Source organism: Puma concolor, chromosome A2 (assembly GCF_028749965.1).
Source record: "Puma concolor isolate L17-30 chromosome A2, mPumCon1.1.hap2, whole genome shotgun sequence".
NCBI lineage: Eukaryota > Metazoa > Chordata > Mammalia > Carnivora > Felidae > Puma > Puma concolor.
Window position 1 is genome coordinate 124,203,456 of NC_141668.1, and position 15,485 is coordinate 124,218,940.

A 15,485-nucleotide genomic window follows, 5' to 3' on the forward strand; every position below is an offset into this window, starting at 1 on the left:
CTAAATATATGAACACCTAATTAATAACTTCCTTAGAATAACTCCTAGAGATAGAATCACTTGGGCTGAAGATGTACATGTTCCAAGGCTTCTGACATCTTTTGCGAACTACCTCCCAGACAGGCAACACTCCTGAGTTGCTAAAGGAATATTAACTATCACCGCTCATGGAAGACAGCTTTACTAATACCCATCATAATGACAGCCGCTCATGCTACCAATCCAGCAATCCCGCTTCTGGGAGTTTACCCCATAAGTATTGTTGTACACATTCAAAATGATACATGTATAAAATTACTCCTTGCAGCCCTGTTGGTAATAGTAAAATATCAGAAATAACCCAAATGTCCATAATAAGGAACTGGTCAATAAATGATAGTATAGCTGTACAATGATATCCTGTGAAGTTGTGAAAAAGAATTAAAAGCCTTTCTATGTATTCATGGGGATAGCTGCCAAGACATAGTAAATTAAAAATAAGTGCAAAATGGTGTCGATAGCATGTTATTTTTTAAGTTTATTTATTTATGTTTGAGACAGGGAGAACACAGACATGAGTGGGGGAGGAGCAAAGAGAGAGGGGAGGAGAGAGCATCCCAAGCAGGCACGGAGCCTGATGCAGGGCTTGAACTCACAAACCATGAGGTCATGACCTGATCAAAAGTCAGACGCTTAACCAACTGAGCCACTTAGGCTCACCAGCATGTTATTTTTGTATGAAGAAATGATAGCCTGCGTTCATATTTGCACCTATAAACATAAATAAGCACTAAGATAAGTTAAAACAGTGTCTAGCTGCTTACTTGTAAGTGGCTTTGGTGAGGCCAGGGGGACCAGATAAAAGAAGATGAATCAGGACAGGAGAGAAATTTTTTTCACTGATCACTTTTTATGTTTTTAGATTTTGAAACCATTCTGTGCTTATACTCAGACAATTAGTCTTTAAAAATTGCCTTCTAGGAGATGTCAAGTGAAGTGTGTGTATTTTTGATAACTGTGTGTTTCTGGTGACTGTACAGTTTGAAATACTGCTTTTTTTTAATCAAGTTTTATAAAAAAAATAAAATAAATGGAAATTGTCTTCCAGTATTCTTAAATTATTTTAGGTATGATAATGCTATTGTAGTAATTTTTTAAAGAATGCTTACCTTTTAGAGATATATATTAAAATATTTATAAATGAAGTTATTTAATGTCCAGATTTGCTTCTAAATAATATATAAGCAGGGGAAGCAGATCAGTACATATATTACAGATGAAATTGATGGGGCATGAATTGATGATTGTTAAAGCCAAGTGATTGATACAAAGAGGGTTCATTATGCTCTTCTATGTATTTAAAAAAAAATTTAATGTTTATTTATTTATTTTTGAGACAGAGAGAGACAGAGAGCATGAATGGGGGAGGGTCAGAGAGAGAAGGAGACACAGAATCCCAAGCAGACTCCAGGCTCTGAGCTGTCAGCACAGAGCCTGACATGGGGCTTGAACTCACGGACTGTAAGATCATGACCTGAGCCGAAGTCGGACGCTTAACCGACAAAGCCATCCAGGCGCCCCACTTCTGTGTATTTTTTTAAAAAATAATTTATCGAAGGGCTCCTGGGTGGCTCAGTCAGTTAAGCGACCCACTTTTGGTTTCGGCTCAGGTCATGATCTCACAACTCGTGGGTTCGAGCCCTACATTTAGCTCTGCGTTGACAGTGCGGAGCCTGCTTGGGATTTTCTGTCTCCCTCTGTCTCTGCCCCTCCCTCTCTCTCTCTCTCTCTCTCTATCAAAAATAAACAAATAAACATTGAAAAATAATTTATCAAGGTGAGATTCACATAAAATTAACCATTTTAAAGTGGACAATTCGGTGGCACTTAGCATGTTCATAAACTTGTGCAACTACCCGATCTATCTAGTTCCAAAATATCTCCATCACTTCCAATTAAAACCGCTGTACCCATTAAGTATTTTTTCCCCATTTCTTCCTCCCTCAAGCCCCTGGAAGCCACCAGTCTTTGTTCTGTCACTGTAGATTTATCTAGTCTCAATATTTTATGTAAATGGAATCACACAAGGTATGACTCTTTGTCTGGCTTCTTTTACTGAGTGTAATGTTTTTGAGGCTCATCCACATTTTAAGATATATCAGTACTTCGTTCCTTTTTAGTCTAATAATACATAGAGACCACATTTTGTTTATCCATTCATCCACTGGTGAACATTTGGGCTGTTTCCACCTTTTGGCTATTGTGAGTAGTGTTGTTATGTGTGTGCATGTACATGTACTTTGTTGGAGTACCTGTTTTCAATTCTTTTGGGGACCTACCGAGGTGTGGACTTGCAGGGTTATATGGTAATTCTATATTTAACTTTTTGAGGAAGCACTAATGTGTTTCCCAAAGCAGCCGAAACATTCTACATTCCTGATAGCAGCGTATGAAGGTTCCAATTTCTCCACATCCTCGACAACACTTGTTATTTTCCGTTTTGTTTTTTCTTCATTACAACCATCCTAGTGGGTGTGAAGTGATATCTCACTGTGGTTTTGATTTGCATTTCCCTGATGACTAATGATGTTGAGCATCTTTTCATGTGCTTCTTGGCCATTTGTATATCTTCTTTAGAGAAATGTCTATTCAAGTCCTCTGCCTATTTTTAAATTGGGTCATTTTCCTTTTTGTTGTTGCTGTCTACTTTTATATATGTTTTAAATGCTCCATAGTAAAAAAAAAAAAAAAAGATGTAAAAATATTAGATATTTTATTTAAAACTTTAAAAAATGTTTGTTTTTTTTTTTCTGGAAAGAGAGTACTTTTCCCTCTTTCTGGCCCCCACATGTGAATTCCCCAGAGACCCTTGCATAATCTCTATCTCCATATGCCATTCGTAATGTGATTTCAAAAAACTATTTGTTCTTCAAACAAACAAATAAATAAGCATAAGTTTCTTCCCTTTTGCCTTTTCAAGGATGAATGGGGGATGGGAGAGCAGGGCTGGGGCTTAGGAGTAACAGAGGCTGGCTGTCCCTGCCACTTTGGCCTCAGCCTGGGGCTGACCCCCCCCACCTAGAAGCCTGGTAATTCATTCCCTGATGTCCCACCTCAATGTCTTTGCTACGATTCCTCCGGGAAGGGAGGGTCCCATCTACAGCAGGAGAAACCTTCTGGGCCCAAATCCAGCCACATCACAAGACTGGATGGCCCAGCCGCGAGACAAGCATGTCAGTGGCTTCCATAGCCAATGGGAGAGGCTTCGCCCAGCTCATGTTCCCCTGTGGTAGTCGGGCCAAACAGATGGCTTGGGATAAACAGGGGGGTGGTGCTGGGTTGGGGGGGTGGGGTGGAGGTGGCTTTGAGTGGCCTTAGCCTCCCTCTGGATCCTAGAGAAAGAGGCAGGGGACATGAAGGCCATGCCTGAGGAATGGGCTATCGTTTGGTGCCTTCCAAACATGCGTGTGATGTTTTTAGCAGTGGAACTCTTGTTCGGACCAATCATTAAAATATATAAGTCAGAGAAGAAGGAAAGAGGGAGCAGCTCCAGCTGAAGAGGCAGTGAGAAGCCCAGAGCCTTCTCTCCCTCCATGCCACGTGGCACCTCTGGGAATTCTGGGTCTCAGGAGAACACTCCGATCCCGTTAACACATAGTCTTTATATGAAAGCACTTGGGAACTCAACACATTCTGTCTCTTTGAACCTTGCAGTGGGTTCCAGAGCCCTGAGGAGAAACTAATAGCAAGGCAAACTCCAACCAGAGATACTGGCTCTATTCTCCAAAGTGCGGTGGCCTCTTGCTTACCCCTCACCAGCCGAGCACTGGGGAAGTGGTCAAGGGCTGGAGAGACACGCTAGGGTTTGGGTGGGCTGAAGGAAGCTGAGAGGGACAGTGGGTGCAGTGGCCTGGTCTCCAAGCCTGCTCAGGTCCCCTTCTAGGGAGAGAGGGTGGAACTCAGTCTGCCTCCCTCTCTCCCTCCTTCCCTCTGGCAGAGCTGCCTTGGGCCCCAGGCATCTCTACCCTACCTCTCCTAACCTTAAGAGAGATGTGAGCACACCCCTATTCCCACCGCAGAAAATAGGACATAGAATTTCCTCAAACCCAGATCCTGATTATCAGCACAATCTGTAGGATGCCCCTAAATGTCCCCCAATTCCTGTGGGTTTCGTTCTTTAGAGAATGGGCCCATTTTATTTTTGTACTGCAGGATGGTATGTGGGGGCATTTGTAAGGAAACAAAGAGTTGGGCAAGTAACTTTACTCTCCGCGTTTGTTACGTCTTCTGCCCACGGGGGATCAGCGTACCTACTCCACGGGGCTGTTGTGAGGGTTACATGAGTTCATGCATATCCAAGCCCAGCAGTAGCTCAGTTTAGAAGCAGTTCCATACCAGAGAAAGGGCATGATACTTGCTGTCTCTTCCATGAAGTGTCACCTCAGATAAGGCATTTCCTCTCTCTGAGCTTCAGTTTTCTCATCTGTAAAATGGGCATATTAATATCTACCCTTCATAGTTACCAGAGGAAATAGAGATAATTCACACAAAGTGCTTAATATCGTGCCTGGCACAGGGAAAGTACTCAAAATATGGTAAGAACAATTGTAATTATCACTACTTTTACTTTTATTATTATTACTATCATTTCACTAGAAGGGCAATGTGGGTTAAGCACATAGACACGGGAGTCAAACTGCCTGGGTTTAAATTCCACTTCACCTCTGGAGCTGTGCTACCTTATGCAAGTTACTTAACCTCTCTGTGCCTATATTTTTAAAAACCACATAAGGGGAATAATACTTGTACCTATCTCATGGAGTTGCTGCAAGAATTCAGTGATTGTATGTGGAGCGCTTTGAAGAGTGCCTGGCAAATTATAAATTCTACAAATGTGTTTGCTGTTAACAGTTCTGTTATTATTATTATTATTATTATTATTTATTATTATTATCAACAACCAAACTCTGAAAGTCTTCACCTTGGATCCGATTGACAGCCACAATGCAATATTAATGGTTCGGCAACTCAGAAGCTGTGTAACTTCAGGCAAATTACCTCCCCTCTCTGAGCCTGCTTTTATTTGTCTCCAAAATGCGAGTTGTAATACCACCTATAATGGTGCTTCTAGGTTGTTAGGCTTCATTAACGAGCGATGACCCGTGGGAAGCTCCTAGCTTGTAGTTAATTAGGCCCTTGTCCCAATGCCCTGACTAAATCCAGCTCCCCACCCCACCCCTGAGGGAAAGCGCTTGGATTCCTTCCTTCTGGGTGCGAAGGGGGGAGGGGGGGCTGCCCGGCACCCGCTGCCAGGCCCTATTCTGGGGGCCGAGCGATCCCGTGGCCGTGCCAAGCTTCCCCGGGGATCAGGTTTCTGCTGACGCGGTGCCAGGCACGTCTGCTTCCAGGAACCGGCAGCCGCATTTAGCCGCGGGCCGCACATGAAAGGGCTGCAGTCGGAAACGTGACGTTGTGTCAACAGGCGAGGCAGGTCAGCGCTGGGTGAGACCATCCCGGCAGGCCCGGAGGGTCACGCCCTGTCTGAAGGCGGCCAGATCCCAGGCCTGGGCTCCCCTGCCTCTCGCCACCTCTCTCCGGCCGCCTCGGAGCCCAGCACTTCACCCCCTCACACTCACACCCCTTTTAAACAGAGGCCCTCTTTGTACCCAATGGGCAAAGGACTGGGGTGGAAGCCTCTCCTCGCATCTCCCTCTGAGCTACTTGGAACCTGCTGCAACTGGGCTAGAAGGCAAGGCAAGGGCAAAGGGGGCAGAGGGACAGCTGCTACTTTTAGGGGTGTGCGACAGGGCAGGCTCATGGGGGGGGTGGGGATTCTGGGCTGAGGATGTGTCTGAAGCCTCAAACCCTTTCTTAGTTGAGGTTGCTCCAACCACTTCCTTCAGTCCCCACAGCTACTCCTTGAGTTATGGCCCCGGAAAGAGACAGAGGCATGCAAAACGAGTTTGGCCCTGGTGTCAACCCCATGTTCCATCTCCAGAATAAACTTGACTTGTTTGGGTTTTTACCAAAGAAGTCTAGCCAGAAAAGCCTAGCAATTCATGGAGGCATTTCAGGGGTTTAGCAGGTAGGAGAGCTGGAGGCCCAGGCCCTAAGGATCTAGGAGAAAGCGGGATTTCCAGAATTTGCCATCTGTCTTGCTGTAGAACATGTGAGAAGGGCTCAGGATCCTTATTTTACCTAATCAAGAATAGGCATGGAAGGGAGATGATGGGCCACCAGCTCATCTCTGGACGCCTTGTGCAGGGTTCCTTCCGTGACACCATGCTGCCTGGGGAGGACTGTGTTTTTTACAGCCTGCATTCTGCATCTCACACAGCCAGGCAACTCTCACTCTTGCCTGCTGGCTCATCAGATGGCAGGGAAGCAAAGTCCTGCCGGGCAGGTGGTGCCTTGACCTGGCTGAGAACTCCCTGGGGGCACGTTCCCCACTTAGGCTCCAGACACCCAGAGGGTTCTAGAAGACTCCTGTGCTTGGGGATCTGAAGCATGGCAAACCAGGCACTGGCCATCAGGACATCCCTTAGAGGGAGAAGGGGAAAAGCAAAAATACTCGACCGGGTCATTTCCCACTTCTTTTCCCGTGGAATTTTTTTTTTTTTTTCTCATAAGAGCGCTTGACTAAGGAACACCGATACTCATTCACGCACAAACACACCCAATGAGAGGAAGTCCAGGAAGGATGTAGAACATAATTATGGAATGTTGCCTTCAGCAGCAATAAGGCAGGATATGGCAAATCCATTAGACATTGCTAGACTCAAAAAAGTTAGACTGGCTTGGCAGAGGTACTATCCCCAGCACCAATTATTATTGCATAATAATCCATTAAATCTTTTCTCCATGTGCCTCCCCCTCCAGCAAGCTCCCCAGACCCTAAGGCCCAACCATCCCACATTTTGATTTTCTGTCAAGTTCTTAAGGACCGTGTCAAAAACAGGCTGGGGTGGGGGACAATGTACTTTTTTTTTGCTTAACTCTGAAAGGAGGCACAGGGTGACTATGAACCTCTAACAAGGGTTAGTTAAAAAAAACAAATTAAATATTTACCTACGAAATTGACCAAGTTTATTCTGTCTGATTGAATACGAGGCACATTAAAAGCTGAATGAAATGATGCCAAGATTAAGTAGTTGTTGCCTACAGCCAAAAGGGGAGGGCAGGGGACAGCCATATCACACGACTGAGCTATTTTTAAAGATGCAAAAGACCATCTTTCTCTTCCACAGGAAAAGGATTATTTTATTAAGTATTTTAAAACAACTACTTAACATTGACTCATAGATAAAAATATTTACAATTTCACACCTTCAGGAAGGTTCCAAAATATAAACACTGTACCTCTCCCTAGAGAAAAAAATTATTCTTCTCTTCAAAAACAGGGATACATTCATTTTTCTCACTTTGTAGATCAAGTAATTATACAAATAAACATCTGAAACATTTTCCTTTCAATATATTTATATAATATATATTTATAACAGTTTTACAAATAAAGGCAATGACTTTATACCAAAATAAAAACAGGAAAAGAAAAAGTTAAAACACGATCGGCGATCAAGCATAGTGCATTTTGAAAAGCTGGTGCAGGGCTAGCTGGACAAGTCAGAAAACAAGTACTCTGGACCAAAAATAAAACTTCTTTGAAGGAGGCAGAATCCTTTTTAGCAATAAGGACGCTCCCTATGCCGTCGGTGAGGGGAATTAGCCTGCAGAAAGGATCTTGCTGTGCCGAGAGCTGGTTAGGCCTTTAAGCTAAGCTTGGTGAAAAGCAGTTTTAAGGATAGAACTGAAACCCGAATCTAGCTCTGCTTGTTGAAGGTAGCAGTTTGTTACTTGGCTTTATGCATTTTGGGGGTACCGGAACTTAGGCACCTGCGTCTCTCAGACCCTGCTTTGGTTCTCCAGACAGCGAGATTGTTTTCTAGGTGAGACCTAGAAACAGGTGCCAGAGGCCCCAGGGACTCCTCCCTCTTTCCCTGGCAGCTCAGCTTTATCAGGGGGCCCTTTTCAGTTCCTTATTAAGCTAATCACTGCGAAAGCCTGAGTAGGGAACTACATTCTCTTTATTCGTCAGAGGCAGGGGCGGGGGGCAGACCTGTAGAAATCTCCCCAAACCACTACCGTGCTATGCCAGTGTCTGCTACCTCACCGCTTAGCAGAAAGCTCAGTGTGGCTGCCCTCTCCCCATTTGGTGAGTCACGGCAACAATAAAAGGGAGAAGGGTGGGGTCATAAGAGCTGGCTGGGAACTGCGCTCTGGAAAGCCCTCTTTTGAAAGTACCTTTTTCTCAAAGCCACAGACCCGGCTCCCAAAATGAAGACTGACTCACAGACCAAGAGTCTGAAGCTTTTGAATATCCAGCTGATTTGTATGTTATCGGAGGGGGCTATTTTCTGGGTGGGGGAAAGTCCAGAGGTCTGCTACAATCCCCCCTATATCTCCTGATGTCAGGCAATCCTTCATATCTTCCCTATGCCAAAAGGAGCCTTAATGTTCTATATCAACCCACCAATGCACACGCGTGCATGTGCACACACATGCACCCCAAATCTTCTCTCCATGCCTCAGATTATCTCAGCATACACACTAGAACAATCTTGCTGCAGTCACACTTTGGGGGGGGGTGAAGTAGGGAGGAAAGAGAGCAGAGTGGCAGGGTCCCTTAGTCTTTGGTTTCTAAGTTTAAAGGGGGGATCTGCTTCAAAGCCTGGAGCAGGGCAGAAGAGTCGATGGCTGGATGGGCTGGCAAGGGAGAAGGGAGTCTCTGGGGCATGAGCAAGGGGGCTGAGATCTTGTCTGGGTTCATGAAGCTGGTGAGGGCTGCAGCAGAGGCGTTGAGGCCTGGGTACAACACTGGGACGGAGGTGGGATACCAGCACTTCTCCAGCATGGGTAAGTAGGCGGTTGCGGACGGCGGGATCAGATAGAAGGGCAGACAGAAGGGAGGTTGGTGTGGGTGCGGGCCCAGGAACGGGGAGCTGATCAGGTCACTGCCAGTGAAATGGCCTTCATCATCTGACAGCTGCATTCTGCTCTTTTTCGTTGGTGGTTCTTCAGATTCTTGCTTAATAACACCGATCCTTTCTCCCATGGTGAACCTACGTCCATGATCACTTTTGAAGTACGGCTGCTCACCGCGTAAGTCACTCTTCTCGGACTCTCCTCCGTAGCCACTGTCTGTGTCCGTGTCACTGCCACTCTGCTCCCCACTCGAGTGAGCAAAAGTCCGCTGGATGACTGGCACACAGTTTTTCCCAGGGCCTTCGGAGCCTTTGGCTAGGGAGCTGGGTTTCTCCTTGAAGTCCATGGCTTTGGGAGCTGGGTCCGACGGCTTCCTGGAGGTACCACCCTGTAGCAGCTCTGAGACCACACGGTGAAGGTGGGTGACAAGCTGTGAAGACTTCAGGTCCCGAGTGTTCTCATGCTTGGCCAGGTACTGAAGCACCTCCCGGGCACACGTCTGGAAACCTGAGCAGAACATCTCTTGACCTGCTTCCACATTTCTCCCCGACAGCTCACCTGGATCAACACAGATCCAAAGGAAGACATTTCAGAAGGCCCTGTGGTTCAGCCGCATCCCATACCTCGAAGACTGAGAGCTTTCCTTTTTTTTAACAGCACCTGCTGATGTGTGTCCCTAACTCCAAAAGTAATCTCAGAAAAAATGTGGATTATACCGAGAAGTATAAATACAACAAAAATAACCCATTATCCTGCCACCCAGAGGTAAACTATGAGTTGTGATGGCTACATAATATCCCATCATAGAAACAGAACATAATTTATAGAGATGGACTATTTTCCCTCTTTTTCAATTTAGAGCTTGTTCCCACATCCTATGTTTCTAACAAGAGTCATTTTACAGAACATCAACCCTGCCATATTGCACAGAGACCAGTCAAAAAATGAGATGAAGAAGAAAGGAACAATGTCCCCTAAGTAAGCTTATTTTCCATTATAAAAGTTACAGCCATGCTGGGATCTTTACATTTCAAAGCTATTTCAAAGCCTTTTCCATGTATTCTATCCCCAACCCCCAAGAAATTAGGTATGTTCATCTTCCTATTTTCCATGAGGGAACTGGCAGAAAAAAAGCACTTGCTAGGTTTTGGGGATTCTCATCATACTAGTCTTGGAAAGATGGGGGAGAAGACTGGAACGAGGCAGTGGGTAGAAGAACTTCTTCCCAGTCTGTTCAGTATTATTTGGAATGGGTGAAACTAGAAGGTTACAAGGTGACGGTGATTCTCTGGAAGTCAGTAGAAACTAATGATGAAACTTCAGTGGTTTCATTAGATTGTGCAACGCACCGAGATACCTAGTGGCTATTCAGGGAACCACATGAAACGCAGGAAAAACTCCTGCTGTCATCCTGCCAGGATCATACCACACACGGAGTGATAAGGAAGTACAGAAACAGGAAAACACTGGGGCATACCCATGATTTATTCTCCAGTGAAAGAGGACGAAGAAGACCGACTGTAAAACACCCACGATACAAATTAGAGGTGCCTTGGCATTTTAAACAGGAGGAGGAAAATGTCCCAGAACCCAGAAACCCTTAAACCAAAATGCCACAGAAATATTTTATCATTTGACTAATACCTATTCATGCCAGGTGGCACACAGCAACATTCCAAATGAAAAGTGTGACCTTTTAGGAGAGATAAAATGACATCTCCCCCGACGAACGTGCATAAGCAATTTGTTGTAGGAATGTTTCTTATACCAGATGTTGAGCCCACAGGCTATTTGCACTACAACTCTTAGGTGATGGTAACCAGACTCGGGCACTCACCAGCTTGTAAACCGCTCTGCAGGGCAATGATTTTCTGCTGCTGCTGATCAATTAGGTTTGTTAGTGCTTTCACATGCTTCAACGTAAGTTCAAGAACCACTGCTTTTTCCAAGTGACCCAAAGTCTGGAATAAAAAGAGCCTTAGTCAGCAGTGAGCTTTGAGAAGTCCCACCTCTGGGACACTTATTAGCAATGGGAAACATCTCTAAAGGGAAAAAGAAAAAAAAAAAGAAAGAGAAAGAAAGAAGGAAAGAAGGGAAGGAAGGAAGGAAGGAAGGAAGGAAGGAAGGAAGGAAGGAAGGAAGGAAGGAAGGAAGAAGGAAAGAAAGGAAGAAAGGAAGGAAGAAAGAAAGAAACAGCCTTTCCTGGTTGACTACATTTAGTTTTAAGTTTGGAGATGATGTTTTTAAAAAGTGTGTGTGTATACGTCAATACATATGCACACACTTCTGATTAAAGAGTAAAAAAGAAGTGTCATTTATCTTTGGAGGCATTTTGGAAGAGGCAGCTACATCAGCTCTGACAGATAAATTTCTCCAGCAGCCACTGCTGACCTTAACTCAGGGGAATCCGGAGATAACATTTCTCTGCCGTGGTGTCAACCTGAGGAGGGACTTCTACCGTGTCTGGCAGCCAAGAGGCTTCCCCTAGCTTCTTTCCTGACACCGTTTCATAACTTGCAGCTCATCCAGCCTTTTACTTCCTCCTTAAATACATTTTTTTTCCCCTTTCCCCAACCAAAGGCTGCCAAGCCGTTGGCTACTGACAAGAAAGGACAGGACATAGAAATCACGCACCAAAAACAAGTCCTCTTTATTTTTAAAAAGGAAAAGGTGGCGAGAAGGGGGTAAATAAAATCTGTGTGTTGCTTGGTTTTACCCAAGTCAGCAAAACTAAAAAACCCTGAAAATCACCAGAAAGGAAAGGCTTAGACTCTTGAAAACGAAGGCTAGTTGGTATTGGAGCCAACTTGGAGAAGCCCAAGTGGTTCTCACTTCATTTGCTGAGGACGCCAGAAAATTCCAGGGCTGGGGAAGGGTACCCCCAAACAGAGCCACCCGCCAGCTCCGAGCCGGCCATCTGCTCTGCAGTTCCCTGAGGGGCCTGCAGGCGGCGAGTGACCCCCGCCCGCCCTCTGGGCAGAAGAGCTGCCTTGGAGAGGGGCCAGCTTCTCACTTACTGTAAGTTTGAGATGTTCGGGTAGGAGATCCTTCAGCTGGGCGATGCACTCGTTAATCCGGTCACGTCTCTTTTTCTCGATGAGCCGGTGCGGCAGTTTGTAGGTCTCCTGCGAGGCGCACGGGGAGGCGGTGGGCGCCAGACCAAGAGGGTAGTGAAGCCCCTCTCCTCCCTCACCCGGCAGCGGGATAAGAGTTGGGGCAGCGAAGTCACACCCAGAACCACTTTCTGTCCCTTCTTCTCCAAGCATTTAATAGAACCACCGATCCCACACCGTGCACACCCCCGCCAAGCTCAAAGTGAGAAAACTTTTCTTGGAAACTGCGCGCGCCAGGGGCTGGGGTCCCGAGAGGTGCGGTGTTCTTACCTTGCTGTCCTCGCTCCGCTTTATTCCCCTCTTCGACTTGAACACTTGGTACATGTGTGCAAAATCCATCCTGCAGGGAGAGGGGCCAGGTAGGGTCGTGACTTTGCGTGCGCACAGGCTGCAGGAGCCCTGGCGGGTAAGAGCCCCCGGATGCGCCCGAAGCTGCTCCGAGTTGAGAGCGGCGCAGAACGTAGGGTTGGAGCCGAGGCTTGAAGGCGCCAGGGAGTGCCAACTTACCCAGGTAGGTCTCCGGGCTCCAGTCCTGGAGCTTTGGGCAGGCAGGCAGGGGGCGGTTGCGCGCTGGGGATCCGCTCCATGGCGCGGCGAGCCGGGGCCACTGTGCACTGCAGTAGCGGAACGTCGGGGTGAGGACTGTCCTGCAAGGGGCTTCCGGGAGGTCTCTCCGCAAGGGTTCCTCTGAGTCTGAGCTCTGAAATCCGCTGGGCTGCGGGGCGCTGCGGCTTTGAGGTGCTGCTTCAGTTGGGGGCGTGCATGGTGTCCCCGCGGCCTCTGGCTCCGGCTCTGCGCACAGACTGGCGGTGTGTGCTCCCTGCGCCGTCTGCGCGGTGCGAGCCAAGTGAATGAGAAGTGGGGCGGGCGGGGAGGCGGGAGGGAGCGCGGAGGGGGGGGCGGTTAGGGCGGAGGGGGGTGGGGGGGCGAGCTGAGGAGTAATGGAGAGGCTGCGGGCTGGGTTAAATGGGAGCGAGTGGGTGGGTTGGAGCTACGTGTTCTACCCTGTGACTCCAGGCACGTCTGGCCGCTGCCAGGGAGGGAAGGAGCGACCTGCCCGCCCTCCCCCGGCTTCATCACATGAGTCTCACGTGTTGGACAACGCTCCCGCGGCTGCGAGGGAGCCCCCACCCCCAGCCCCGGCCCCCAGGTGTCTGCGGCTGCGGCTGCCTTTCCCCGAAGAGGGGGTGGCAGCGCGGCCCGGGTCCTGCCCAGACGGGTGGGGAGCGCGGAAGCTGGAAGGGGCCGGGGAGCCGTTGGGGCCGGGGGGGGGGGGGGGGGTGGTTAGTAACGTGGGCGAACCTGCCCCAGGGAAATGAAGTAAGTTCCCGTCTCCTGGGAGGGAACGGGGGAGGACGGATCCGCCCGCGTCTGACTCAAGCCGGGAGAGGAATATCCCCTCGCTCGCTCCAGCCCAACCTTCTTCCTCCTCCCCCGCCCGGCCGGCTCCGAGGAACCGGCGCGCAGCAGAGGGAGGCGCCCGGCCCCCCTGCCTTCCCCAGAGGCTGGTGTTTCTTTCCGTCCCGGCTTCCCCGCCCCCACCCCTCAGCCGGGCGTCCAGGAATTGCCCGCCATGGGGAGGGGCCTAGGGGCGGGGCGGATGTCACCCCATGGGAAGCGGGCCGCCAGCCAAGCGCAGGGGCAGCCGAGGCCGCCGCCGAGCACGCTGCGCGCACCTGACCGCCGAGCGTGTGCGCCACGGGCCCCTCGCTCCCCCGGAGCTTCGCTCCTGGGTGCAGCCGGCGGGCACCCTCTTGCGCGTACCCCCTGGGTGTCCCAGTGCCCATCTCCACCCGACTTCGACAAGTCCAACACTGAAAGATACCGGGCGCCGTGCCCTGCGTTCCCTCCCTCCCCTGCCCTCCCCAGAGCAGAGGCTCCCGGGTCGCCTCCCCTCCGGCTGCAACGTTACACAACTGCGGCGGCGACGCCTGCCCCGCAGCAGCACGGGGCGTGACGCTTCACGTGGCCGGGGCTCGGCCTCAGGGCAGTAGACTGCGAGCCCCTCTGCGCCGGCCATGGGCCGGAGACCCCGGGGACCGGGACGCTGTTAGCCCGCCAGGGTGGGCCATCCCTCCGCCTGCCAGGAGCTTGGGCGGCGCTGTTGGCGGTCTGCACCCAGAGAGGGAGGGAAGAGAGAGACTAGGACAAACTGTCCATCACATTGAAATCCTAGCATTCATTCAGTGGATACACATTTGCTGAGCCCCCTATTCTGTGCCAGGCGTTGTGCCCGTTGCTAGAGATACTGTTGGGAGTCCAATAGAGTCCACCCTTGAATTTACAGGAGCCTCTGGAAAGAGGATAAATTGGGCAATGAGGGGAAGGCGGCCCTGGGAAAATTATAGAGGTGCCAGTGGCAGAGAAAAAAAGAGAAGTTTGTTTTGTTTTCAAATTTTATTTAATACGGACCAAGATGCCTTGGAAGAGGAGGAGGGGGAAGAAGCTAACCCATTGCCCTCAGCTTGGCGCAGAAAGGCCTCTCGCAAGGGGCCCCAGACCTCTGCAATGTGCGCGGGCGGGGGCCCCCACCTACCTCCGCCGGCAAAGTCCGGTCTCTGTGACCTTCTAACTCAGCCTGGAGCAGGGAAAACAGCTGAAACTCCAAGCCCGCGGTGTGAGCCGCGCTGATGCAGTCAGAGGAGGGAGCCAGTGGAAATTCATGACTAAAATAAGGCCTGGCTGGGGATTTCACTGACCTCTGTGCTGCCCTGCCCTTCAAGTTCGAGGAGTTGAGAGATGACTGTAAGCCGTTCCCACCGCGCCTCGGGTCAGTCACCCCGCTGCTGAGTGGCCTGGCTGTGGGAAGGATTGAAAAAAAACGGGGTCGCCGCTGGGACTGGGTGAAGTTTAGCCTGGGGCGCAGTTTGGGGGTGTCAGTCTTAATTGGCAGTGTCCTTGACAACCTAGAGAACTGGGATTCACACTTTGACCAAACTGGGAGTGGATTTCCTCCAGGTCGCTTTGGAGAGCTCCCACTTCCTGTTTATGTTTCACAAGCGTCGAACTCATTAGCAAGTGTGAGAAATGCCTCCTTTTCTAGCTGCTAACTGGCTTGTGACCTCTTTTGGGGGCTCAGGGATCCTTCCTTCGCAGAATGTACTTTTGCTGGTTTCTGTTGTCGGCCATCTTTAGGGAGGGAATGACGGCACTCACCTTCCTGCCAGGAGGTGGGCAGCAGAGAAGCAGAAGGAAGGGACTGGCCTGCCCTGGGTTTGTGCTTTCAATCTAGGGCGACCTGCTTCATTGTGACTTTAATACGGGTGAAGAATTGTCATGACTGCATCAAAACCACAGTTCCATCAGGAAAGAAGCACTAGGGGAGGAAGGAACACTTGTCCCTGAGCTGTCATATACGCCGCGCACCCCGTGCCAGTCGTGAACTCAAACATTTGAGCTTCCAAGCCTCAA

The 15,485-nt window shown here is 49.2% G+C and overlaps 1 protein-coding gene across 1 annotated transcript; it reads right to left on the reverse strand.

Annotated features, from left to right (window-relative positions):
* Positions 1-7,042: 7,042 nt before the first annotated feature.
* Positions 7,043-12,969, reverse strand: BHLHE40 (basic helix-loop-helix family member e40). Its single transcript, XM_025922165.2, has 5 exons — positions 12,582-12,969; positions 12,345-12,414; positions 11,979-12,086; positions 10,799-10,922; positions 7,043-9,519 (listed from the first exon to the last, which is right to left on the reverse strand). Exons 1-5 carry the CDS (start codon positions 12,659-12,661, stop codon positions 8,663-8,665), a joined length of 1,239 nt encoding a protein of 412 aa, XP_025777950.1. The 5' UTR covers positions 12,662-12,969; the 3' UTR covers positions 7,043-8,662.
* Between the last annotated feature and the right edge of the window lie 2,516 nt (positions 12,970-15,485).

What these genes read in the sequence shown, in the direction of transcription:
- BHLHE40 (XM_025922165.2), bottom strand. Translation starts at nt 12,661, where the DNA reads ATGGAGCGGATCCCCAGCGCGCAACCGCCCCCTGCCTGCCTGCCCAAA. An exon ending in GAGCCCGGAGACCTACCTGG is followed by an intron (nt 12,415 to 12,581) that starts GTAAGTTGGCAC and finishes CTCTCCCTGCAG; the next exon opens with GATGGATTTTGCACACATGT. An exon ending in CCGAACATCTCAAACTTACA is followed by an intron (nt 10,923 to 11,978) that starts GTAAGTGAGAAG and finishes TTTTTATTCCAG; the next exon opens with ACTTTGGGTCACTTGGAAAA.